This window comes from Oxyura jamaicensis, chromosome 7 (assembly GCF_011077185.1).
Source record: "Oxyura jamaicensis isolate SHBP4307 breed ruddy duck chromosome 7, BPBGC_Ojam_1.0, whole genome shotgun sequence".
In the NCBI taxonomy this organism is placed as follows: Eukaryota; Metazoa; Chordata; class Aves; order Anseriformes; family Anatidae; genus Oxyura; species Oxyura jamaicensis.
Genome location: NC_048899.1, coordinates 32,771,480 through 32,799,067, shown reverse-complemented (window position 1 = coordinate 32,799,067; position 27,588 = coordinate 32,771,480). Strand labels below are relative to the sequence as shown.

Here is a 27,588-nt window from a genome sequence, read left to right as displayed (position 1 = left end):
AAAAGGCCAAAAGTTCTCCCCTGAGGAAGGGATTCCAGCACTCACAGCAAAGTAAGTTTTCTCCCATAATTTTCATAGGGTCCCATAGCCCAAAGCGGCTTCAGGAGGTGAAGTTTACAGATATTGCCAAAGAACACAAAACTTCTGAACTATGGTAAGAAAAAGGGTGCAGTTTTGAGTACAAGAACACATAGGAATCAAAACCCAGTACTTCCAGCTTTTGAGTTGAGTTGATCTGGGTTTGCTATATCCACCTCTGGAGAAGTCAGAGAAACAGTCATTTTCCACAGCAAGGTGAGAGAAAACTCCTGGTGTTACTTATTTTTTAAATTACGGTGTAAGGAATTAAGCATTTCAGAGAAAGAATGAATTAATTAGATAGTTCAGCTTGGCATAATTTTCAAGTCTTTTAAGATTTATTTTTAGAACGCATTTCTGGAACGTGTTTACATTGCAATTAAAGAAAGCAAACAACTTGTTTGCTAAATCCCCTTGACGCATAACTGACTGGGAACCTTTCCCCTGTGGTCTTACAGAGACAAAGCTCTTGTCACCACCCTCTTCCCTCCTTCCCCTCCCAGCCACTCAAAGGGAAAGCTATCGAGCATGGCCAGCCCCTGTACACTGAAGTTAGGTGGTACAGGCTCATAGACCCAGGCTAGATAAGAAAACATACATGCATCTCTTAAGATGCTATGAAGTGTCTAGGTTTTGCTTTTCTGGCATGCAACCAGAATTTACGGTGTGTTCCTAAGCCTGAGCACCGTGACATGAAGGAAGCAGGGGAAACAAGTTATACATGGAACTTTAAAGTAATTTACTATTTGATGGTTTTGATGGAAAACATTGTTTTTGCCAATAATTAACAGGGACCTGCAAATAAAGTTGGAAAATTAAACAGGAAATGGGATAATTTCTGCACAATAGAGGTGAGGTAGGGAATTTTATTGAAAATACTTTTTTTTTTTTTTTTTTTTTTTTTTACAATTTCTTAGAAATAAAGTTTCCTTCTAATCTCACACAAATGGCTGTACCTCAAAATTCAACTATGCTAATATGAAACATTTATATTTACAATTTGCCAAAAGAATATACAGAACTGCTGTTTTATGCAAATACCGAAGTACCAGATCACAGTGAGATACATTACTTCAGCACTCCCACCATTAGGAACAGAATTAAGGTTCAACATACAAAAGAATCTCACTATTCTACAAACCTTGTATCTCACAAAAAGGGAATATTTTTAATAGTGTCATAGCAAGGTCTGCACTAAAGCTTACTTTTACAAAATTACATAATGCATGGACTCATTTACAACAAAAAACCTGTAATCAGTGATGAACAGAGTAATAGTGTCATCTGTTAGCCTGTTATTGCATTTATTCGGTCATTCACTTGGAAGGTTGAGGCTGACCACTGAATGAATTTCCACTCATTTCACACACCTCAGCCAGGCCCCAATTCACACGATTCACTAATTGGCAGTGGGTTTCAGTCAGGGAACATCAGCGACATCTTGCTGCATGTCCTCTCCCTCCCTCGCACCCTTACTCCCACCACACTGAATTTAGTCTGGACACAAAGACAAATACACTTTCACATATTTACAGTCACATTGAAAACCAAAACCAAAGGAGTTTTATGGATATTCTTTACAGAGAAACCAAAAATCAGTTTGGATCTCAATGTAGCATAGCAACATTTTGTCCACAAGATTTCACAATTTCCTAGAATCAAAATAGGAAATAGTTATTTTGAAACAGCACCTTAAGATGAAGACCTATGCTCTTTTCCAATTTATATTAGACAGGCACTAGTTATCATCCAGACATTTCAATTCCAACTTACGACAACAATTGCTATATTTACAGTACAATATATTGCTTATCCAAAGTGGCTGTATAAGATGCATTTCATGGCACAACAATTTAAATAGACTAGAAAAGAAAAGCAGTGTAGTGCTTTAAAGACAAAATTAAAACAACTTACTGCTTTCTCATCCACCTGCCCATGCTATAGCCTAGGACAGTATATAATGCAGATTACATTTGCTAAAAGCCAGACCTAAGAGTAGAGCTGAGATGGAAAGGAAACACTACAAAAGGATAGAAAATACTCAACAATGCAGAAATGTAACAAAGGGTTTAAATACATTCAGAACAGAGGAAAAACAACCACGGGACAGGTAAGACAGCTTTGCATTTTGTACATGGGCCAAGATTTCAGGTTAGATTTAGCAGAAGATGCCATCAGGTTTCCATTTAAATATTCCTTAGTGTAAAAAAAAAAAAAAAAGGTATCCATAGTTCAAATAAAACTTATTCAAGTAATTACAAGCGTTTGCATTACTGGAAAGAGAGTATTACATAGTAATTGATATACCTGTAGTTACATCATACAGCAACTACCATCTGGGTAGGTTTTGAGCAGTTTTATCATTTAAAGCACGCTTTAGTAACACAACTGGAAGGGCTAGGCGTCAGGTCTGACATCGGAGATGACAAAATTACACAAGCACTAAGTGAAGGAGGTGGCTTAGCAAAATTAGCAAAAGCCTACTTCACATCCTGTTTGCTTCTGAGTTAAGATAAGTGACCAAGAAGTGTCTTGCTACTATATACTGAGTTTGTGTTGAGGTACTTCATAGCTTATGAATAGCTTTGAGTAAGAACCCAGAAAGTCAGTTCACTTATCCAGGCTGAGCTGTAGTATTGGCTTTGAGAACACGTGAACATTCACACCTGTCTTTTATTATTTTGAAGAGCAAAACACTGTGGAAAGAGCACATGAGCTGTAACACTGACACTTGCAGGCAGATAGAAATGTATGCTAGTGGTTTAACTGGGAGACTGATTTTTTTCCCCACAGAGCTGAAAAAACAGAAGAAGTAAGTATCTTCCAATTTGGTAACTAATGACAAGTACAATGCACGGAATCAATGATAACTATTTTATTGTTGGAATATGAAGTTGGGATATCAATAGTTTTATTCTTATTTACTGTGAAGACTGCATTCACCTGTAAAAGAAATATGGCATCACACACAAGTACACTTCTTGGATTTCAGAACATGGATATTATTCTGAAATGGTAATGGAAACAGTGACCCCTGTTTACTATTAAAATAAATTATGACTTCTTAAAAAAAAGATGACTTTCCCACCATGACAGTTATGAATTGCAGTTAAGTCACATTAAATCTACATAACCATTATTAACAGCTCTGTGTCTATTTTACTGCATCAAGCCAATAAACATTTAAATGCACTTCACATCAAGAGATTATGTAAACTTTTATTTTAATTCCTTTTTCCTTCAAGAAATTAGGGACATTTCAAAGCTCTGGCCAGTCAGCAAGCAGAGGCCCACCCTGTTTTCTGCCTCGCGGGTAATACTGTCCAGTGGTGACCCTACCTGGTACTGGATACCTTCTCTAGTGAAGTGTCCCTTTTAAGTGGCTTCCAATAAGGCCTACAGTTTATAAAGATAAACAAGACAAAGTGCCATCTTGGTTTGGATAACTGATGGACTCTGACAAGATAAAATAAAGTTATGTGTATTTTGTTATACTTACAAGCAGCTCCAATCCTGAGTATTTATGGTATATCTAAACATACAAAAATGTATGTACATTTTTCTCCACTTTCTTGTAAACAGTTGTCAGTATACTGTTTTAATCCCTTTATTTTCAAAACATGCAAATCATACATACAGTATAAATACACAAGAAAACAATTACACTCATTCAAAAACTAAGCAACAAAAAGTTGTGGCTGCAGTATTCAAAATTATAAATAATTAATGCTCGAGGCATCCTATGCACCTAAAAGCAGACGTTCATTCTACTGTTCTTAGCTGCAGTTGTAGAAATACTGAGATTTTTGCACCTTCCATGCTATTACAGTATTTATAACACTATCATATGTGGAGATAAAGACTCGTTTACTATACCTCTTCTTTTCAGAGTGAAGGATAAAGCAGCACTTACGTATACTGAAACCACGGCAGCAACAGCTGGTGTTGCTACTGCTGGAGTAGGAAGTTTTCCGTTCTAACAATTCTTAAATTAAAAAAAAGGGAAGAAAAACAACCTAAGAATCAACTACATGTTCATTCCTTGGGCACTTAACAGCGAATCCAGCATGTCGAATGTGTCTTTGTAGTCCATATGCTGGCTGTTTGTACTGTACTGGTGATGGGCATCAGGACCGTTCTCCACTGGCTTCTTGTCCAGTTTCACGAGGGTGCTGAGATGTCCGTAGCCCACCTGGTATGTGACAGGGGGAGGAGGGGGTAAGGGAAGGTTAAAAACAGAGCTGTGAGAGGATACATACTGCTTAACAGAGGAAGAACTAGATGAACTACCTGAACTTTTGGAACTTTTGCTCATTTTGGAGTGGTGGTTGTGGGAAGCATCATTGCTGTGCAACCTCTTCCTTGACGAGCCGGAACTAGAGGAATTGCTGTCACTACTCAGGCCAACGGGACTCCTCAAAACAGTCGGTGTTAAGCCGTCAGCACTATGCTTACTGCCGCCACTACTGCTGCCACTGTGCGAATGGGAGTGCTTGTGACCCACGCCGTGGTGGCGATTTAAGGAGTGTTCCTTGTGCTTTTCCTTGTGTTCCTTGCTAACGTGCGGACTTGAGTGTTTACTTTTTCCACTACCCTCATCTGATGAGCTATGTCTTTCTGAGGAAGAAACTTTAATTTTCATTTTCAGCTCCTCCTTACTGGCACCCTTTTCTGTGGGCGGGATGGGTATGCGGAGTTTGAGTGAGCCTCCCTTTTCTTTTTTATCAGTCAAGTGTTTTTCAGGCTTCTCTGCGTTCGCGATGGGGATTTTCATTTTAATAGGAGACGTAACGGAAGCACCGCTGGCTGTCTGCGCCGGCATGTGTTTTTTGTGCGGCTGTTCGCCTGGGGTTGCTACGTAGTGTTCTCTCACATCCAGTTCAAGGGTTTCTAGCTTGCGTTTCTCTCTGTATTTATCCAGAGACATTTTTTGAGGAATTATTAGGGGAGCAGCAACTTGTCCATGGTGTTTGTTTCCTGACTTATGAGAATACTCTTGTTTGACAGCAGAATGCTCGGTAAGTTTGTCGGGTCTGTGATGTACTCCCGAGTGCAGCTGTACAGACGTCCCTGGCTGGAAGTTCATATTATACTGACTAGGAGGTAACGTCTCCTGTTTCTGAGAGTATATTTGTTCTGTCCTGCTTTGTTCTTGATGCTGAGGCCATTCCTGGTGGGATGCCAAATTGTATGAGGTACTTGGCATCCCTGTTGCTAGTATTGCCAAATTTTCAGGTGCATGACTATCTGGAACAGAAATACTTCCTGAGGTCAGAGGTACTGGTGCAGGAAATGATGTTGACGGTTTTTGGAAACTTGTATTCGCGGCCACACCAGTAACTGTATCCACCAAAATGGAATTCTGGACCAAAGACGAACCAAGAAGTGAGTTCTCGGATACCTGTCCATCACCTTTAGGTTTCCGAGCAGCCTGATTAGCCTATGCAGAAAGGAAAGAAGTGAGAAAATACACAGCTTAGAGTACTTGTAAAGAACATCCAATTTAGCTCAAAGGTGAGGAGAAAAGCTGACTCAAGGTTTCATCCCCCAGCCCAGCTACAGGAATAAAGAATGATTAGGATAAAACTCCTGGTTCTCCCTTGATTCATAGTTCTCCTACAAGTTCACTTCTTTTTGCTAAATTGTTACAGGAAAATTTCTTACCCGCCAATTTCTAATTCTCTTCAGCCTGCTAGGTGTTTTTTCCAGTATTTGCAGAAACTCGTGAGTTAGTTCTAGGTAGAAAAACAAAAAAAAACATGTTTTACATCTGATTCTGTAATAAACAGGTTTACCCTTAATTGGTTTTCTAGACTAACAGAATACTGCTTTAGCAGTACAGGCTACACATGGCTTGAATTGATATTTTATCAAAAATCTTGCTTGACAAGCACTGTACAAAAACGGCTGCAGTATTTCACCACAACGGACCTCTAACCACTACATGCATTCTGAAAAGCAGATCTGCATTAAGGATTATTTATACTCTTGCAGAGTCTGTATTTATTAGACCAAAAATTTCTAGAGGAAACAGTACAAACAGCAGCTCTGGAAATAACACATTTGCCATCTAGTTTAAGCATTTCTTGTATAATTTCCGTTAAAATCTAAACCTCTAAGTCACTATTTCAGTCATTTCACTGAACTTCAAGAGCAACCAGTAATGGTTCTGGGCAAAACATCAGCCATGGGACCCTAGGAAGCACTATTTTAAGCAACAGGTTTCATTTAATTTGTGTTCAAGGCAAAGCAGCTGGCTGTGTTTAAAAAAGTCCTCGCGGTTAGTAGGCCCACAAGGAAACCTAGGACTCTGCACTTGTCAGCTGCAACAAAAATACTTTCAACTGAAATTTCAGGTTACTTGTAAGCTAAAAATAAATTAGGTACAGTCAGAACTCAAATGCGAGAGTAGCCCTTCCGCAGGTCTGGAAGAACTGGCTCCTCCAGAGCCCCACAGCAAGTTACAAACTGAGTTGCTCCCAAGGGCAGAAGCACCTTACCACTTCAGTCTGCTCCCAAGTCTGTGTTGCAGACACCAGCTCCACAGAAGCTTCTAGAATTAAGCAGTGGTCACTGCAGGCTCGCAGCACACATCTCACAGGATTTTAAAAATCACAGGGATGCATGCTTACCAAACACGCACAGGCAACAGACAGCTGAGAAGGCAGGGGAGTGGCTGAATTTGAAGCTACAGGTACAGCTTAAAAGAATCCTAAGACAGAGCCATTTGAGCTTGCAACCTCAAGCTCACTCAGGTGCTGTGCTTGATGTGGCATCTACTCCGGTTTGCATTTTCAAAATATAATCAAGCCATTAAGAAATGAAAACTCAGCAGACGTGAAGAGCAGGTCACGGGGAGCTATGCTGGGCCATACCACGCCTGGAGGCTTCCATCACCACCTTTCTGAAATAATTCTTTGCTCTAGAACTACAAGCAAAGCCCAATGGATGTGAACCCCCCAAAAACCACCACCTATATAACAGTCAGGTACGAAGGCCTTAAGTTCAGGCCCCACCATACTAAGTGCCGTTTCTCCTTCTAAACCTTATAATTCATAAAGTAATAGGATAGCACACAGGTAGTACTGGATAACAACATGCAAAGCAAGGTCAGAACAAAAGATGGTAAAACTTCTAGGCATACGGTCTTCTACATATGATTTCTTCCTGAAAGAAGCCATTTAAGAGAAAACTATTTTTGTGGGAGTTTGAGGTATCATATACTTATGTTAACACATAACTCTGTTTGTTGATGTGTCAGTTTTATGTAGAGTTTTAAAAACATCTCTCTCAGTGACACCATACATTTGAACACCTGTGTACGTATAATTATCTGGATTCCATGGATTTGCACAGATGTTCCTCTAGCTTTTTTCCCTGTTCTGGAAAGCCCTTAAAAGCCAAACTCTAACCTGTACCTAACAAAAGGTCTCTGCGTATCCCAGCTCACAAATTGAAATCAGAAGGGTCTCAAAACTATCCTCCTACGCTCTTCCCTCTCCTATACCTTCCTCTTATCTGAGGACCCTCTGCGTGAAGTCAGTGAAACTTATTTTAGGCTTGAAGCTCTGCTCTAACTGTACTGTGCTCCTATTCTTACAGCCATTAGTAATAAGCACTTGAAACTCCAGATGTGGAAAGGCAGCACTGCTTACCGTCCAGCAATTCCAGAGTAACCGAAGGATCCACATACTCCCACCAGTGTTTTCCATCAGTTGATACTGGAATCTCCCAGTTAGACCACTTGCAGGCCAAGTGAATGCACACACATGCTATCACCGTAGGCTTGTATTGAAGACAGAAGGTAGTAAGGTGAAGACTGTTGCGTAAGTTTCATAATGAGGAACCAAAGGGAAATCAAACATGTAAAATAAAAAACAAACAAAATCAACCATTAACACACATCGTAAGATAATTTGTCAAGTAACAGCAGTTAAACATCAGTTCATGGAACATACTTCGGATTAAGTTCTTAATATATCTTACTGCCTTAATACAACAAAGGATAGGGCATTTATCTGGCAGAAAGTTTAATTTGCTTTTTCTATAAAAGCTGTGGTTAACAGTATAGAAATTTACCAATTACTCTACGGTACTTAAGTACTAAGAAAGAAATTAGTATAATATGGTCAATTAAAATTCTACCTACAGTAAAAAACACATACAACTCATTATGCAGTCTCCAAATTAGACAAGTAGATGAAAGTACACACAAGTTCAACAGAGGCCCAGGGAATTACTTGTCAGCTTAGCTTTCACTAGGCCTGAACCTGGCATATTTGTGAACTCAACTTCAGCTTCCAGCTGGCACCAGCACAAAGGTATTGGTTCAGTATCACCACTTTATCACAGCGTAACAGCTGCTTCAATACAGAACCCTGCCCACTAAGAAACCCCCAAGAAATGCTTGGCTGGAAGAATTCTAACCAACCAGTAGTAGATATTACTTAAAATTTAGCTACACACAGTTTAATTCTGATAAATAAAGCCCAAATTGTCTTGCAAGGAATAAATTGGAGCAATCAAGAAATCAAGACTGAAGCCTGCTCTCAAATTTTATCTTTCTACAACAGGCTACCCATATACAATCCCCATCTGGAATCCTTTAACTTAAATTTAATACAGGTACGTAAGTTTATAAACTGTATATTGTTTAAAGAGCTGTTTCTAAAAGGAAGAACACTGGACTACTTCTAGTATATTTGAAAAGAAAAATCAACTGGTTGAAAAGACCTTAGGCCCACTACAATTTTATAAGTTAAGATTGGATCAATATATTTAAAGTTAAGAGAAAACTGCCATTAATTACAAGTGTAAACTGGAAATAGTTTTGTACTTACCAAGATGCTCGAATTTCTAGGTTAAGTTTATCTCTTTGTAATCTTTAGCAGCTATTCAGGCTACCAATTTTAGACTTATGCACTCACAATCGAGAAAATGTCATCAGAAAGCACCACTACACTTCTCATTGTGCATTTAACCCCTTTGTGCCATCAGGCCCTTGTACAATACACCGCACTGCAAACAGAAAGGAACCACCACTGTAGATGGCCCAGTCTCCTGTTGCAACAAGGGTAAGACACATGTAGGGGGCCCTGCAGTAAAGGAAGCTATAGTGTGCTACAACAGTGCAACAAAGAGGTTCAGGATAACAACCTGTTGGTAGCCATGAAATAGGATGTCTGTGCCAAATCCTTGCTTGCTGTAAGAAAAAGAAAAACAGAGAGATTAAGCATTTACCCTAACTCGCATTCATTCCAAAATTGAAGCAATTTTGCCTTCCAAAAGCACCATTTCCTATTTTCACAGAACTGATTTGAATTTAACTAGCTAGCCTTTAAAATCTTTCCAAGAAACAGAAGTGCCCATTATATTCAGCAAGTGGAGAGGGACCAGTCCTTCAGTTCCCTGACTCTGCCCCCGAGACAACCCACAGAACAAAGCTTCCCTTTGCTTATCTACCCCACAAAAGCCTCATACGTGTCAGCACTTTCTTCTAGGCATACCTGCTTCCCCACCCTCACCTACAGCTGCCCCTCAGCGTAACCCTGCCCCACGTGCAGACTGCAGCAAGGCAGTCAATAAAAGGCAGTTCCTACTACAGAGCAAGTTCTGCCCTTTGAGAACACGATGGGATAGCTGGAGAATCCACCTCACCCCCAGAACACCAACCACCACGTCTCTCCCCCAGCACCTCAGAACACAGCAAGTTCCCAAGACAGATGGTTAACAAAACTAAACAAGTTTTCTGCTCCCCCGATCAAGAGCACAGTGCTCATAACCTTTTGTTCCACATTTGTTAAACCTCTGTTGAAGCTTCTGATATGAATTAAACAACTGCATTTTAGTCAGAAAAAAAACAACCCAAGACCTCAACATGCCAAAAAGGACAAGCCAATGACTTCCACTGCTACAACATCTAGCACTGACCCTACCAAGGAAGCCCCCGTGATCCTCACTCAAGTCAAGAACTTACTGTAACACGTACATAATGGGATAGCTGGGCACAATGGCTTAAACCAAGGGTTGAACGCAGCCTTCATTGAATTCTTACTTTGACACTACCACTTGAAATCAGTGCTACCTGCAGAAAGGGTGTTGTTGAATTTTATGTGAAGGGGTACACTGTCACACATCTTTATTTTAAAAGTGATCTTTCCATTAAATTTGAGAAATACTGCAATGGCCTTCAAAATTTAATTTAAGGAATATGTATTAAAAGTGTGGTGATTGCCAGAGGGTATAAATCAGGTTTGTCCTCATGCTATGCAGCTGGGCAGTGCCATAATGTGAAAAGAATACAGAAGTAGCAAGGTAACAGGAACCACTGCTACACACAGATCCTGCTAATCCAGAATAATCTAAAGGTGAGTTATGTGACGTTATAATATTTAGTTTCCAAACTACAATGGTTATAATTGAATTATAGTTCAATTATAATTGAACTATAATTGATATCTTGCTCTTCATTTTTCATCAAAGTAAAGTTTAAAGGCTCTTCAATCATATCTATGTTATGTACAGTTACAACGCATTTGAATTAAGGGACCAGACCAAGAAGTGTCTCTACTCTCACTGAAATGGCACATCTGAAAAAGGAGGAAAAGCAGATGCCAGAAAACTTCTATTTAACATCAGCTTGAAGGTTGAGTAAATCAAAACACATACCTGGAAGAAAAGAATCACATCTTGAAACAGACGTTTTAGCCTCAACAAAAAGTTAATGTGATAAATACCTTAAGCTATCCTACAAGCAGTATCGTACTCGTTTCAATGTATTTACAGCTAAATAATCAACATCGCCAAAACCACACACCACTGAAAACAACCGTCCCAAACTCTTCTCTTACATTTGGGACAGCTTTGGTTTAGCAGAATCTATCCACTAAAAGCTGATCAATCTTGGTTCCTGTATTTTGTTTCCTTTAGTGGAAAATGCAACTCCAAACTGAAATCACCTGGTTAAAACAAGCCAGCACAGCTTGTCTCTTACAACTCACAAGCCTCAGGACACATGACTGACATCAGCCATTAACAACCACTTTTATATTTTATCCTTCAGGAGTGATTTGAAAACAGCTACCCTGTCTCACCACTGCAGAAGCAACCGTAAGGCAGGGGATTACTTAATTAGTAATCAATATTTTCGAACAGGACTTGCTGTCTCGATACACATCCCTAAAAAGCTACTGAGTTCAACAAGTTACCAATATGAAGCCAAAATACTTCTTATTGGACATGGCCACAGTTCAACTGATGCGATTCCAAGATATTCTGAATCTTTTCTTCACACTAACTTATCTTTGATCTTGAGATAATCATGATTGGCAAGTCACCCTTAGCAGCACGGTTGCTTGCTGTGCCTAGGGCCCTGAGAACGTAGGCAAGCATCCCCAGAAAGAGGAGGCTGCAGATAAGCCAGTCAATATGAAAAGACAGAAAAAGTTTGCTGAAATCCTTCTGAGCAAAAAGAAAACAAAAGCCACAGGCTCCACACGGAGCTATGTAGGCAGACACCAGGTGTATCTGGAAAGGACTGGAGGCATCCATGGTGCAGGTGTTCAGGTCTGAGCAGTCCTGGCGGCTTCTCTCTTGGAAGTTTTTAAACAGTGGGAACAGGCCTGTGAAAGCCTAAGGTGAAAGTTCAGAATGTGAAGGCCGCTGGTGGCATGGCTGGAGTACAGCTGGCGTCTAAGATCTTTCCACACCACAGAGATTTACGTTTTCCTTAGAGCACCCTCAGAAAAAGCTGATTCATTCAGATTCACCTCCTCTTCTGCACTTTATCAGCCTGACTTATCCAACGGCAGCTGTGCACACAGATTCTGCAGTATGTTTGAAGAATCTGCCAATGCAACTTCTGAAAGAGTAGTAAGGATCATGGACATTCAAGGTACCTGATAACCTGCAGAGCAGCGAGAACAATCCTAGAAGTCTTTGTGGTCCAATCTTGGGTTCCAAAAGAGTGCCGTGTACCAACATAGAAAAAGGAATGACTGAAGACTTCCCAAGATGTGGATGAGAATATAGGTTCCTCCCCTCCAAGCTTCACCAGAACCTGGCTCAGAACAGATTTGTTTTTGCCCCAGGGCTTAAGAGGACACTGTGATGGCCTCAGCACTAGGGCAGCTTCACTGCTGAACCAGCATGCAAGCCAGTAAAGGTACTTTAACACCAGGAGCATTTTTTTTTTCCCCTCTTCTCCTCTTGAGCACTGAAGCATCCTTGGAATGGGCACTGAAGCTTGCTGATGGGCCTTTACAGATCCACTGCCCCAGATTCCTTAGAGGACCTAAGGAATGATGGTCCTGTTTCCTCTTCTCAGTCTCTTGACACTGAGGAAGAATGGTGCAGAATAATAACTGAGCCCACACCTTTCCTTGTCTACCACCCTGACTAAGCTGTACAGATGGAACAATTTAATGAACCCACAAATCTCTGAAGATCAGAATGAATAATTAGATACACCTTATGCCTGAACACCGTGAGTCATTGTGCACCTACCCAGTCACCCCGTACTGACAATAATCTGTCTAGTCTAATACGACTTTCAGACAGGCCTTCAAACAGAGACGAATGGTTCAGCTTTTGCTTTAGTTGTAAATTGGAGCAGATTATGGCTGTTTGCACCAAGTCCTCCTTATTAGTTCAGCTTCCAGGGATTTGTTCTGGTACATCTCTACTAGTCACTGGGTCATCTGACAAACGACTTGGCTAGAACTTGTGAGCCTCAGCAACAGAATCAATTTTTTATATTTCTTAAAGGTAATTACAGATTAATACAGGTGAGACCATAAAGCACATCATCCTGGATGCAAGAAAACAAGAAGTTGTATAGGAATCAGCCCTTTTCTTAGCAACTTCATTAAACTTAAGTTTTAGCCAGTTTTTTTCCCTTCCTTCTCCTTTCCCTTCCCTTCCCTCTCCTCTCAAACACACAGCTGAAGGTTTTAATCATAATATTCTCAGATTAGTTAATCCCCTTTAATATAAGAAGGGATCGCTTTGCCCTCTAGAATAATACTTTATGTCCAAGACAGCGTATTACCAGAACTGGATGAAGTAACCTTAAATTTCTTCAGCTTCTTAGTCAAGCCCTTAGGGCTAAAGGGATCAACACTGACAACAGTTTTTTATATATTTGGAAAGCTCCAGGACTGGATATGTAAGTGTAGCACCCACTTACATTAAAACAACATAATGTCCAAGAAGTAGAATTTGAGAACTAAAATCATGCCACAGCATCACTGTGCCCCAAAGTCCATCTCTTTATTTTCTCAATACGTACACCTGATGTTCTGTGGAAATTATTCTCTACTCACTTTAGTTGTGATTATGATTATAGATTTCATGCTCTACATTTTTAATCTTTTTTTTTTCCTCTGTGCTTTCTAAATGAGTTATTCAAGCCTTGTGTTCACAGCCCATACCACCCTTAGAAGGGGAATACGCTGTCAAGAATTCTACCTGCATGTACGTACATGGGGAAGCATGCCTACCCCAGTCAGGCGGTTTTCAAGTATCTGTTGTATTAAATTCACTTTGCACCAGTTCTTGAGGTATGTAGATTTTCAGCCCTCAGCGGAGTCTTCAGATTTCAAGACTTCATATAACTTTGAATTTTATGTATTTTGTTAAACTGCACTGACATTAACTACCAGCTTTAAAGTGTCGAGTGTTAAAAGTAGCATTAGAAGTAGCACGTACCTTCAGTGTATGAACTGTGTGATTACACAAAAGCAGCACACAAAACGCACAGGGAAGAGCTGAACTGTCTTAGGTTATGTACCCTTGACTAAAGGAAATGAAGTTTACGTAACACATGCCTTTCTTCGTTTAAGCTCCAGTAAAGCACACTTGTTAATGGGGAAATCCTGGAGTAGCTACGATACTGCTTATCAGCCCTCCCCACTCCCCCAAAACACAGAGCTGAAGTGCAGGGGCTTACACTAAATCAACAAAAAGTGTGCCAACGTTTATATTGACCAAGAGCTAAAAAAAATAAGTGACAAAACTTTACAGCTGCTGATTCACTCTGAGACACTAGGTGCAATCAGACTTATGCACTGAGTCACAATCAAATCTGGACAGAAAGTAAAGAATCTTCTTGAAGAATTTCAGTAAAGCTACTTTACATGCAAATAAGCTACAAATGGAACCAGCTCTCCTCAAACTCTGAAGACACTACACCACTAAGCTACTTCAAAATGGGAAAAAATATTTTCCCCTCAAAGAACAGCTGTCATTCTAGAGTTACTAGAAAACAGACCTAGTTAACATGATTATGTTACACCTAACTTTCCTATATTTTATAGGGGGGAAAAAACAACTTTGAAAAATTTAACTTTGCATTTTTCAGTGCAAACTAATGACTAAAGATCAACAACTACAGTCTAATAAATGCCAATCACTTTTTCAATTAAAGAACATGATCAACATGAAAAAGTTGATTTTAGGTGCTATTTCAATTGATCCCCAATTTTTTATCCTCCACCTTATGAGAAGCTTTTTAGAGCTCTAAAGGAAACTGATTTTAAAGAAGGCGTGCCGACACTCAACAAAAAAAAATACTAAAGAACCAGATTTCTAGCCAGACTCATGTTAAGGAACTGCATGTAAGTTAGAGGATATAAAACACCAAAGGTTGGAGGCGTGCTCCCACCCAATCCAAATAAGTACATCCTTCTCTAGAAAAATAATTAGTCACATCTTTAAGTATTTGCATGCAATAGCAGACCTGCTATGCACTCTGTATATCCCACAGCTCATTACCTAAAAAAAAATAAGGTAGAAAGCTACTGTTAGCTATCAACCAGCACAAAGACTGAACTTTATTTTGTAAAACTACTTCAGAGAGAATATAATCAACCCAGAATTTAGTTCTCAGCAACTAATTGCTTCTGTCATTTGAAAGAACATGGAACAGATTACTCAAAGCTAATAAGCAAACAAAAGGAAAATTCATGAAGGACAAAGAACTGGACTCTTCATCAGACTGTAATGGTTAAGATCAAGCTTTTAGTAATTAGCCTTAAACAAACTCTTTGGACAACGTAATTGTTCATATTGTACAAATAACATCACCTATAAATTTTACTAGAAATGTAAAAAAAAAAAAAAGGGCTTACGGAAGGGGATAAAAGCCACTGACCTCTCACTAATTGCGTACATTTCACAACATCTGTGTGCGGATGTTCAATGGTAATCTCAAAACCTGAAGAGTTAAGAATATGTTTTAGAACTATACATTTCCATCTGTACAATAAAAAGAGACCTTTTCCTTCCCCCAGAGACCTAATACCTGCTAAACCTTTGCACTGCAGATCATGTAACACTATTTAACTGCCTCTTATTCTGCACTTGTATATTTTTGAATGGTAGAGCCATTCCCAGATCAATTAGTAATACATCCCTGCATTACTCTCAAGTGCTATATAGAATCTGTGAAGTTACTGCATTTTTCAGGTTGAACATGCATGAGCAGTTTCTAGTATACTTATCAGTACGAGCTGTATCACAGACACTGAAACGTGTTTGTGTGCACGTCTGCTTTATTCAATCATTTCTGGGGCTTGAACATATTCCATATATGAGATTACCAATTAAGTCAATTTGTAGGTCAGTCACTTCAGAAGCCTATCTTTGTTTATGAAGCTATTTTAAGAAGTAGGTCACTACTATTTTCTTCCCTTTTTTTTTTTTAAGCAATACACTCAACGCAGTATTTAGTAAATCAGTGTTCTCAGGGCTGCCAGCTGTAGTTGTCTCTATTTATGTTAGTTTAAAGCCAGAACAGTTTCTTATCAGAACACTGTATTTTTGGTATTTTTGATTTTGGAATTACCTGAAACCTTTAAATGGTTACGCTACAAATTGTGATGTTCAGAGATAGCAACACTACTCAACTCTGTGGTATTTTTCTATTGAAAGGCAAAATGGGGAAGAGTACTTGGTATATAAAGCTTTTGCCAAGTGTTTAACACTTACAGCTGACCTAGCACATGCTACGTTGTGTAAAGAAATACCAACACAATTGCTACTTTGGAATAACATCTATTTGGAAGGGTATACATTTCTACTCCATCAAACTGTCAGAAACATTTATTTGACAAGTATTGGTATGCCTTTTTTCTCCAGAGTGAACACAGCAGCAACTGGTGATATAAAACTAGACTCCCAGGTCAGAAGTTGCATACAAAAAAATAGTAAAATTCTAGTATACAAAAGGTACATCAAAAATCCAGCTACCTGGGTCCCATGACTGGACCATGGCAAATTGTCTGCACAACAGGCATTTAAAAAGACATACCTAAAGTTTGAAGCATTATTGTTTCAAGTATAACCAGCTCTTGAGCTTGCTGAAGGTATGCCTGAAACAAATAAGCAAACACGTCAAGACGTAGGCATCTATCGTCTCAAAATTTCAATTACACACTTCCTACTTGAACACTGGCATTATCAACATTAATTAAAGACCACTACCCATGCCAGTTAGCACTGAGCATTCAGAATACTTTACTGCAGTAAGACTTCCTTCTACTTGTATAAGCCTTACTGTAAATTCAATTATACCTCAGTTACAACAGCCAGATCATCTTTCACAGTAAGATTTACTTGGTTTGAATCTTACATAGTTATTCCAGCAGGCATTGTTGGAAGAATGGGGAATGCTGTGTACATTATGAAGGCTTGCCAGTGCAAATGAACTCAACTATCTCTAAGCAGGTTATCCATTTCACAAGTACTTTAAAATACAGCTGGAGATACCCAGTTGGCCTGCGTTCTGGGCTCCAACGTATACATAATCCACCTCCATGTGTCATTCAAGAACTGGGAGCACGGCAAATAGTTTTATATGTCAGTTCAGGTCCAGCAGGGTATAACTAGCTCAGCCTGACCTTCAAGCAGAGCAACTCTGGTGCATTTCCACCATACTTCCTCATATAGTTGGTCCCAGGAAGCTTCATCACAGGAAAGAAAATGGAAACTGTGAAGTAAGTGGAAGCTGTACAAAGTCTGGCAAATGAAAGGAAGACCAACGTACAGCAGAGACAGTAGCTGGCTGCCTGTATGGCATCCTTTAAAACAGAAGGAAGACAACAGCACACAGTCAGCCTCCGGCTGAGAGGGAGGAACAGTCAGTGTCCTGAACTCTCTACACAAAGCGCGGAGCTTAGAGAACCACGCATGAAACCTCTCATTTAATGTCTCATCAAGATTTCTACTACACATGTGGAAGTCTTAAAAATAATGCAAGTTTGAGGGGAAGCAACTTCTCCAAGCATCATAACACATATCTGAGTCCTCAACTAGTTACATTAAGTAATACAAAAGATCTGAACGGTTTAAACACAGGTGTTTTTTCTAGAATGCATACAGCAATAATCCAGTCAAGACAATGTAACAACTCGTCAGATGAAGCGTCATTTGATTATCTCTAAAACCATGACTTCCACCTACATCACTCTTTGTATCCAGTAGTGGATCTTGAGGGTGAAGACAGGCATGTGCTACTTTAATAACATGTTCGAGTTTCCGTGGCTGTTCTTCCACTTTTGCAGCCAAGAACAATGCCGTAGGAGATATTATCTGAAGAAGAAAAACACACATATTTAACTTTTTACAAGTAGGACTTTATTTTTTATGGACAACACAAACTAGTAATTAGAAAACATTTAGAGGTCTACTTTTTTAAACAGTTCTGAACTCATGCAACATAGTAAAAATAACCAATCATGTTTTATTTTATAAGTAATGCGATCCTCCCAGCACCATGTGGATGGAGTAGCATAAATGCTACATTACACTGAGTGAGATGTCTGAGGTCAAGCTAATTCTAGTTCAACACAAAAAGCACAGACTTGGTCCAGACCAAGCCACGCCAGAAGTGACTTTTCAAGTTAAAAACACTCGATGAGAAAGCTCATTCAAGTCCTAGCACAGTAGTGAGCCATTACACCACCTTCGCAGCATGAGTCAAAAAAGCTGATCTCAGGTTCTGCTAGCATGTGTTTCTCCTAAAAAGCAAGCAACTTGGCAGAAAACTTTAAGGAAAATAGTTTGTTACATAAACATAGGTTATAGAAGTATAATCACAGTAATCGCATCTTAGCACAGCCACTGATGGCACAGAAGTTTATTCCTAGAAACTTTGCTATACACCCAGTAGTATCCAGAGAGCAAAGCACAAAGATTCACAAAACACCAATTATATCAGATGTTAATAAAGACTACAAGTTACATTTAAAGATAATTAAAAAAAATAAAACTCTAGGTGTCATAAGCTGGCAGCAAAGCGCCTACTCAGTGCTGTATCACCTAGGATTTTGCAATTAAATAGTTTTGATGCCTAGCTGTCAGCTAGAATAACTGATTTACCTATGTGTGGCATATGGTTAACCACACACGACTGAAAAGAATCGGGGTCCTCTTTGTACACACAAGTTGCCCGTGTTGAACACAAATTAAGATTACAGCAGAAATCTTCATGTAAATATCAGCAGATCGAATTGGTTAAAATTAAGCATTTTTTCAGGAATTTAAATAGCTGCTTGTTGAGTATTTAATTAATGCACACTGCCAGTAGCGCAGGTATTGGATTTTTCATTCGGTGCCCACATAGAGTTAGACTGAACGAGTTGAACAGCAGTCATACTTCCCCCCTAGACTTTATTTTGTAAGTAGCCCTTTGTTATGCCAAAATTAAACATTTGGTATGAAATTCCCAATCTATGAAAAACTGCAATAAGCTAATTAGAACTGAACATTTAATGATTACCCATTACATTTAAAGAGGCAACAAGTGCTCCCTCGATACATTTAAAGGCTCCTCAAATCACTCTGAAATGTCCACTTAGATCTTAAGGAGAACTTGTAAGCTGGCAGACTAGAGGAAAATTGACACCCTGGGAAGGTGATATCCTTTGATGCACAGAAATGTGCCATTAAGAAACCCAGTGCTCTAAAACAAAAAACAAACCACCATCAAGTCACAGGCAGCAAATTCTCACAACTGAGACAAAAAAAAAATCCTTCAAGGAATTTGTAACTTGACCCTTACAAACGAGTGAAATGAAAGCCTGAAGTCAAATGGTGCTGAACAAGACCATATTAGCGCTGCCATTTAAGATCCTGACGATTTTTGAGAAGTTCATACCCACATTGCTTGAAGTAAAGGCATGAAGTTCTGGAAGAAACTCCCTTTCCTAGGGCTGTACTACTTAAAATATGCCTCACTTAAGCCAGGAGACAAAATTCTAAATATTACATGTGAAGGAAAGACTTTCTGGAGTTCAGAAAGCTAAAGTATCAACAGCTTTGAGGAGATGTACAGTAGTACACACATGTAAGGGCTGTCATATCCAAAACTGACACCTGATGCTGAGGATTATTCTCAGACATAATCCTGAGCTTCTGGGAAAACCCAAGTTAGCAGACAGGGCTGGGAAGCCAAAGAAACACGAACTGCTGAGAAGAAAGGAAATTGGGAATAGTTATGAAACAACAGCTTTAGAGAAACGAGTTTGTCAAGAGATTGGACAGACACAATGAGGTGTTAACTAAGGAGAGCAGGCTCCACTTTTTAACCCAAGGAAGAGCTGCAGTAAGTGGGCTGTGATGGACTGAAGACTGAAACTGGCATAGAAAGGACTGCCATGGTGGAGTCACTGAGGGAGGAAAACTGAATCATGAAGTGGATGGAATCGGGAACAGCCTAGAGAGTGGGAAGAAGCTTCATTTGAAGATAAAAAGATCATTTTCGTGCTCTCATGACCACTCATTTTATTTGTTGTTTTTGTATTTAAACAAGGCACTCAGTCAGCAGTCACAGCTGGGGACTGAAGACAACAAAAGCTGTTTTCCTCTACGCAGCAAACCCAACTACACTGTTCTCTCTCTCCCCCTCCTGCCCTGCCAGCCCACCATTCAGGTTACTGCGTTCAGACCTTAGTTCTTCCAGCTTCACATAGAAATTTAAGTCAAATACACCCAAATACAAAGCGCATTTCTACCCAGTCTGTGGTTCTGTTCCAAATTCCATACATGGCATTTTCACAATTTACTTTTCTGAAAAAAACAACATCCAACTATTACCATGAAAAATATTTACAATTCACAAAGACATTCTTCTGGAACCAAGCAACTGAGAACTACACAACTCAATTATCAGCAAATTCTCACTCAGTTATTCTCTGTCTGACTGCAACAAGGTTTTACTCCATTCCAAAAACACACAGCCTTCCCCAGGCTGACTTCTGGATATTTTCTAATATAGTGAAAAGGCTGAGATCTTGCCAAGAAGTCTCCACATAATTCCTGATGTCCAAGACCTTACATGAAACAGTTCTGTATGCTTATACAAGTCAAAGTGATTAACTGGCATTTAACTCTGGTTCCTCAGAAACCTACGTACGCCACAATTATCTACTTACTTAATGAAGTGTTGGCTTCAGGCCAAAGAATGTCAGGTCTTCGTCTTGTCTAGAACTAGGGTTTGCTTTCCCAGTTTAGAGTAGGGCAGTACTTTTCCCTCTCTTGGTATTCGAGGGAAATAGACATCCTAACAACAATTCAGACTTGGCATGCATGGCCTTCAGTGAAGAACACATCGCCTGCTAAGTGTATAACTGCAAAGTTACTCACAAAGGCTTCAACCACCTCCAATTCTCAAAAATGTAGGAAAAGGCAAGGTAGAAAAAAATCAGTATTAAAGACAGACTTGGCAAAGCTGTAAGCTTTCTGCTACACAAGCATCCTCGTTTGTTATAAAAAGAAATAAAGTGAATTATTGCATATCCAAAATATTTAAGACTTGAGAAATATCTTCAGAAAAACACACGTGATTTATGAAGTTAAATCCCACTTTCCTACTAGCTAAGAGTATCAGAAACCAAGCTCCAACGAAATAAAAATACAAAACATACAATCCTTATTATTATGATAGTCAAAGGGCATTATACAGCAAGTTTTATTGGTAGAAGTGCTACAAGTCCTTTCCTGACACAAAAAGTACAAGACATCTTGTACGAAGTCTTGCTGCAATGAAGACATTTGGAATAACCTCAGAATGCATCTCCAGCATGCACACAGCTTTCTGAGGACTCCCTCTCCCTTTTACAGCCAACAGTAGTATGTTTTTAGGCTTGATGTGCAGTAGCTCAAGACATTAAGTGGTTTCAGTCTATGATGGAGCCTCAAGTGCCACTCTGTGATGGAGCAACAAAGAACTGCAAGTTTTTTTTTTTAAAAGTAATTATTACCAGCAGTTTACACTGCATAAAAACAGCAAATATGTTAAACTGCAAGACTGAAAACAGAACTGAAGTGTCTACAACGAGCCTCTCTCAAGTGTGGTGCGTCTTATGAAAGTTTTGAGAACTCGCACAGCGGCAACGTCAATTCTTTAATATTGCAATTTGGATGGGGTGTAGAAGACAGGGAAGTAATAGAAAAACAGGAAACAAAAGAACACCCCCCCAGTCCCTGCACACTCAACTCACCTACCTTGCACCTCAGAAAAAATTCCTCCCGCAGCCTCTCTTTAGGCACTTTACTACGTCCCACTGTGTGTCACAAAAAAACCTGGCCATCATCAAGTATATTTTCACCTAGTTGTTTGGTATTCCACACAGCACTTCTAAGCGTTAGATTTAAAAATACAGCTACCGTTTGGATGCTTTACCTCTCATTTCCAACATACCACAAATTCTTCACCCTTCTGTTCTTGAAATCAGTGTACTGAAGAGCACGCTTCTACAAGCGGTATTCCTATACGGTAATAATATCTGACAGAGTATCGCCGAAGTAATATTTTCAGAAGAATTTTAATTTTTGAGATGTTTTGAAGTATTACTGTCACAGGCGAGTATTTCCTAAGGAAAGTCAGCAAGCTCTCGCGCTCCCTGATCTTAGCGCTAAGTTTGTGCTCAGCAAACCAAAGTTACTGTGCCCTGGTCAGCTGCAAAAATAGAAGTAATGATTTGTACTACTGCTGAGGTGATTCACACTGAAACACCATTTGCATGGCTAGGGAAGATTAGTAGTCAGGGCATCCAATTCTCTTTACCAGCTTTAAGCAACTTTCCATCATACTGGAGCACTGCAACTGCGCTTTGACTGTGGCATCAAATAAACACACTCTTCTTTGCAAGTGGGAGTACTTTATAGATAAACCGTAGCATTTCAACACGCTAAACCTCTGTAATTTAGTAAAAATATGGATATTGGGTCTTTAGAGCAGTAAATGCAACACATTCAAAACACACTGGCCACATTAACTGTCATGCCCCAGCCCTGTGGCTCTACGGATTTAAAACATGGTTGTGAGTTCTGGTCCCTATTCACAGCTGATCCTCAAAATCTTGAAAGCTTGTAAAATTGTTCAGGAATTAAATTATATTAAGATAAAAAGAACAGCATTAAGCCAACAGTTATTCAGTAAACAAGCTTCCACTAGAAGACCTGTTTACTAACAGCAATGAAATACACGTGACTTCACGTACGACACACACGTATTTGCATAACCCAGCGACTATACAGCAGCACAAATACCCAAGTGTGTGTCACTCAACTGAAAACACTTACCTACCAATAAGGCAAGAAAATAAAGGCTAATTTTCTTCAATTAGAGATCATAAGGAACTCCAGCTAAAGGCTGTCTAAATTTCTACCCCAGCCTTCAGTCTCCTTTCCATGGGTACACATCACCACACGCACACACGTTAATTGATACGCTGTGTATACTGTAAGCCTTTTTAGCTAGGTCTCCCGTCTGGCAGTACCTTATTACTTAATTTTCAAGCACTAGTTTCTGCTTGCACTGGATGAACATTGTTAGCTTTTTTTTTTTTTTTCAGCTGGCCAAGTACTCTGGAGATTTGATATTAAGTATTTATTACAGTCCTTGGCTTTTTGTTTCTCAACACAGAACCTGCCAGATGGTTTGGGAGTAAGAATTCTGAAAGAGGCCCCCCATTCACTCTAGAAGAATGGGAAAATAAGTAATTTTTCCATCAGCACACACAGAAAGCTACTGCCTGGCTTTATTAAAAACTACTGGAAGTTATTCAGCATGAATCAATATTACTGAGTGCAAACTTGCAGCGCACTTCTTTTCAACTTTTAGTTGAATATTATTACCTGAGATTTAATGTAATAATGCACTTCATTCTGCTTGAACAGTTGGAGTTTCCATGGCATTCAGCCATTTCATAGCTAACTTGTAAATGTTAAGATCCACAAATGTAACTGAAAGCTTAGTTTTCATAACAAGGGCACTATGTATCCACGTACCACCCTGCTGCCAGTTCCAAGTGACCCAGCAATTTCTAGCATCTGGTGAAAACCAGAACACAGCAGCTAAATCTTCTTGCTACCTAAATCTATCCTCAATCACCAGCTAAGAGGACAAACCGTAATCTAGCAGGCAATGCATCACAGCACAAGCCCTCGCTCAGGTACCTTTGCATGGAGTGACCTCTCCATTCCTAGTTCATCACGTCCACAAGCCACCCACAAAGAGCCCTGGAAAGCTCCAAGTGCCTCAGCAGCTCCAGGTTACTGCTGCGCTGGTGGCACAGCGCACAGGGGGGAGAAGATGGAACAAGTGCTTTACTGCCTTCGCTTGATATAGCACAGAAGTGCTTCTAAAAGATGTATTTCATTACAAAGCTTGTTGGAACTTGATTGTCATGCGTGCTATTCTTGCAACCAGAGAACTGTTTTAGGGGAGCACCTTCTGGTTTATACATCCATCAGTTCAACACACAGCTCTCAAACACTACATAAAACCCACATTATACAATTCTTCTTCTTGAGTGTTTCAGACAGATGCACGTTTGACTCCGGTCGTATTTCTAGGCTTAGCTTTTATCTCAGAGACCTGAAGACCTAAGGTCTCAGTAACAAGCTTGCTGCCTGAGTTTGAATTTATCTCAGATTATGCACAAAAATAATTAGATACACCTCTGAAATACTTCTACAGACTACTATGTATTCTCTCCCCAGTGAACACCAATTAAGATGCCCATTTGCTCAGCCAACAACAATAAATTCAACACCAGACACAAGAGTTGGCTAATGCAGTGACCAACTGCAATCTCTGTCTGTCCAAATTTCCGACCAAGGTTTGCAACACTCCACCCCTTGGTAGACCACGGACTACTCTGGTTGAGATCGTAACATCTTTCACACACCTGATTTATTTTGTCATAAAAAGCCAAGGTCTGAAAAAGTGTAATCTTCACCACTTTATGACATACCACCATCATCACTGTTCTTGCAAAGTTAGCATAGAGTACTAAAAAAAAAACACAAAAAAAAAACAAATACAAAGGATACCTAGAATGCTATTTTATTTTTTCCCCCCCCCCCCCATCACACCCAGTACTCTGGACATAAAATAAAAAGCTTGAATTCTTGAAGTCGGTATCACAAGATCCCTACTTGTTTAAAAAACAACACTTAATTACAAAGGATGGTTTTACCAAAGGATTCTGCTCATCGTAACACACTAATCAAATTCAGCACGCTCATTTCATTAGATGAAACAGGACGGCCAGAGTTTTCTCAGCAGATTTTTCTTGTCTAACGTGACTTATTGTCAAGCTACTTAAGACAGGAGTAGTGAAATGAATTTATACTGGTTTTCAAGAAGAGATACATAATCCATATGGATACACATCTCACCACATTAGAATTGTCAGACACACCATGCCAGCTCTGCCACTGCCTTCATTAAGAAAAATGTGTGTTCCTGCTCATCAGCCTTTCCAACTACAGCACATAAGCACCAGCCAGCTTCAAAACATCTAAACACATTCTTCACACATCTGAGATGTGTTTGCTGATGGTGCCTATTTTTTTTTTTAATTTAGATGGCAGAAAACAAAATAAAATAATTAGAAGTTGAAGAGAAACTAACCTTACCACTAGTAAACCCCTGGCAAGAAGCTGGAAGGCTTATAAACACACTGAACTTTGTAATCCAGCAGAGGAACATAGCCCTTGTTAGCTATGCTGCCAAAATCAAGGGCATATTATTACCATGTGTAAAATCATACTTACGTTTCGATTGAATTTTGTGAAGGAATGGTGCATATAAAACCTGTGCATGTAAACAATTGCAGTATTTATTGTCAGCTGAGATCTGGAGGATCAAATTAAGGAAACAGTAGATATTACGAGAACTGTAACTAATGAAAGCGTTGTTCTTTCTACAACGACTCTGGCTTTCAACACAGCATCTTCAACTGGAAACGACCCAAGAAGGCGATGCTAAGTGGCATTAAGGCACACTTAGCTGGTACTAGCACGGCTCTTCACAGGCAGCGTGGCGGTAGCAGGCGGGCCCCCTCATTCATTACGCGAGCCCTCCTCGCCTGATGACACGCACTGCGATACGAGCTCGAATATTTGCTTTTTACCCCAATTTAATCGTTTTTGGCCGGGTTTGGGGGGGAGCCCGGGGGCCGCCGCAAGCCCACAGCCGGCGGCGCGGGTCCCGCCCGCCCACAAAGCCTCTGAGGAGGGGGCTTCGGCCTCCTCCTCCCGCCCGGCGGTTACCGGTGGTCAATGACGGTTAATGAGGGTTAAGGACGGTTAATGACGGTTAATGAGGGTTACCGACGGTTCCCGGCCCCCGCCCGCCCCAGCCCCGCCGGGATACACGTTGAGGCGCTGGCCCATGTCCTGGATGAGGTTCGCCGCCTGCTGCCGGTACGAGAGCTCCTTGTCGGCCTCCACGCCGCAGCGCCGGGAGGGCGTGTTGTCCAGCTGCTCGCGGGTGAAGAACCAGCGCGACGCCGACGTCGAGCCGCCGCCGCCTCCGCCGCCGCCGCCTCCTCCACCGCCGCCGCCGCCACAGCCCCGCGCTGAGGAGCCCGCGCCGGAGCCCGCCGCCGCCGCCATGACACCGCCACCCCCTCCCCCCCCCGCAGCCCCGCCCGCCGCCGCCGCCAACCCCCCGCCCTCCATGGCGCCTCTCGCGAGAGCGGCCGCGCCTCCGTGGGGGGGGGGGGTTACGCCGGCTGCGTGGCCCAGCCCCGACGCGACGCGTCCCGGCCCCTCTCCGGCTGCGTAAAGGAGCCGCCCGCTTTCTGGAATGCGGAAATGACGTGAGGGGAATTGTGCCGTTGGCGGGCTCGGGGTCTCTCAGCCGGCTCCTCAGGGGTGGGAGGGGTGGGCGGGCTGGGCGAGCAGAAACCAGCCGCAAAGAAGTGGTTTTTGTTTTGTTTTGATTTTTTTACGTTCCCCCCCAGCTGGGATTAATGAGAGCCTGAGCGGGCAGGGTATCCAAGCTCAGATCCACCTGGCTCCTGTGCTGAGCCACGCTTCCCGCTGCACCCAGTCTGATAATTTACTACTAATAAACGCATAATCTCTCCTGATGTTTGCCTGTTTTTCTTTCTTATTATTTTCCTTTTAAAGCTTAAAAAACAGTGTCTCCCCGAAGTAGAAGCAGCCCAACGTGGAGCTTTGGTGTCCCAGCTCGCTGTGGCTGCCTCAGAACTGGGTGTGGGTGCGCGAGGAGCGGCTCTCCTGCGGCTGCCTGGGAGCTCCCAGCTGCCGAGGCTTGTTCAGCACCAGGCATTGGTGATTTTGCTGGGACCAGGTTAAAAAAATCGCTTACTGCATGTTCTAGGGTCTTCACACACAAGCAGGAAGCTTGGTGGAGCAGGTCTTGCTCTGAGGTACTGCCAGGTGCGGTTGCATCTTGGACTGTTAGCAGTTTGGGATAATGGCAACTTGGCGTAACTCGCCTGCCTCTTCACTGAACTTCCTTGTTTGAATAAAAGCTCACAGATTTCTTCACATCTCAGTTATTTTTATAGTCACTGCACCAATCCCCTCTGAATTTAAGAAGCGATTGGACTGTGTACTTAGTCATATGGTCTAAAATTTTGGGTAGACCTGTGCAGTGACAGGATTTGGACTTGATGATCCTTATGGGTCCCTTCCAACTCGGGATATTCTACGATTCTAGCATCTCTGTGATCCTATTTGTTGCCTCACAAATAGCACACAATGGCATGAAGAAGGAGGCAGAAGCTGTCATGTGGGAATACACAGCAGGGGCGGGAGAAAATAAAGAGCTTTGACAGATTTGAGTTTAGTATTTTAGCATCCCCTTCCTCCTCCTGACAAAAAAAAAAAATAAGCACTGTGTAATGTTTTGTGAGGTACCCAGGCAGCTGGGTTCATATAAATTCCTTTAAATCTATTTTATCACCTGCTAATTGCAGATATTCCTCACTGGGTGCTCACACAGGATAAATACTGATTTTCAGTAGCAGTATGAGACAACTGCATTCAGCGGTCAAAAGGTACCAAAAGACGTCTGTATTTAAAGTGCTGATCATCACGGTTCAAAATGAGAGCTTCTCGTGTAGCACGTGCGACTAGTGAGCACTGTTCAGCAGCTTTGGTCGCTTACAACGAGGTCACAATTAATTCTACAACTTCAGTGCTAATTTTATGTAAGCAGTTACGATTTTATAACTAGACATGACA

General features: G+C 40.8%; 1 protein-coding gene and 1 long non-coding RNA gene across 6 annotated transcripts; both read right to left on the bottom strand.

Moving 5' to 3' along the window:
* Positions 1-796: 796 nt before the first annotated feature.
* On the bottom strand, positions 797-25,987 carry CCNT2 (cyclin T2). Of its 5 annotated transcripts, XM_035331866.1 has the most exons (10): positions 25,745-25,987; positions 25,144-25,225; positions 17,539-17,667; positions 16,388-16,448; positions 15,230-15,292; positions 9,235-9,280; positions 7,734-7,897; positions 5,743-5,813; positions 4,369-5,518; positions 797-4,270 (listed from the first exon to the last, which is right to left on the bottom strand). In XM_035331866.1, the coding sequence occupies exons 1-10, from the start codon at positions 25,984-25,986 to the stop codon at positions 4,206-4,208; spliced, it is 2,073 nt and encodes a 690-aa protein (XP_035187757.1). In that variant the 5' UTR covers position 25,987; the 3' UTR covers positions 797-4,205. The 5 variants fall into 5 exon arrangements, 4 of the variants coding, with proteins under 4 accessions (XP_035187757.1, XP_035187755.1, XP_035187759.1 ...); XM_035331864.1 differs by lacking the exon at positions 15,230-15,292 and having other exon boundaries at positions 797-5,518; XR_004752418.1 differs by lacking the exons at positions 797-4,270; positions 4,369-5,518; positions 5,743-5,813 and having other exon boundaries at positions 7,760-7,897; positions 8,919-9,280.
* LOC118169997 lies at positions 13,458-15,223 on the bottom strand. Its single transcript, XR_004752419.1, has 2 exons — positions 14,827-15,223; positions 13,458-14,763 (listed from the first exon to the last, which is right to left on the bottom strand). It is a non-coding gene; the product is annotated as an uncharacterized LOC118169997 (long non-coding RNA).
* Positions 25,988-27,588: the final 1,601 nt, after the last annotated feature.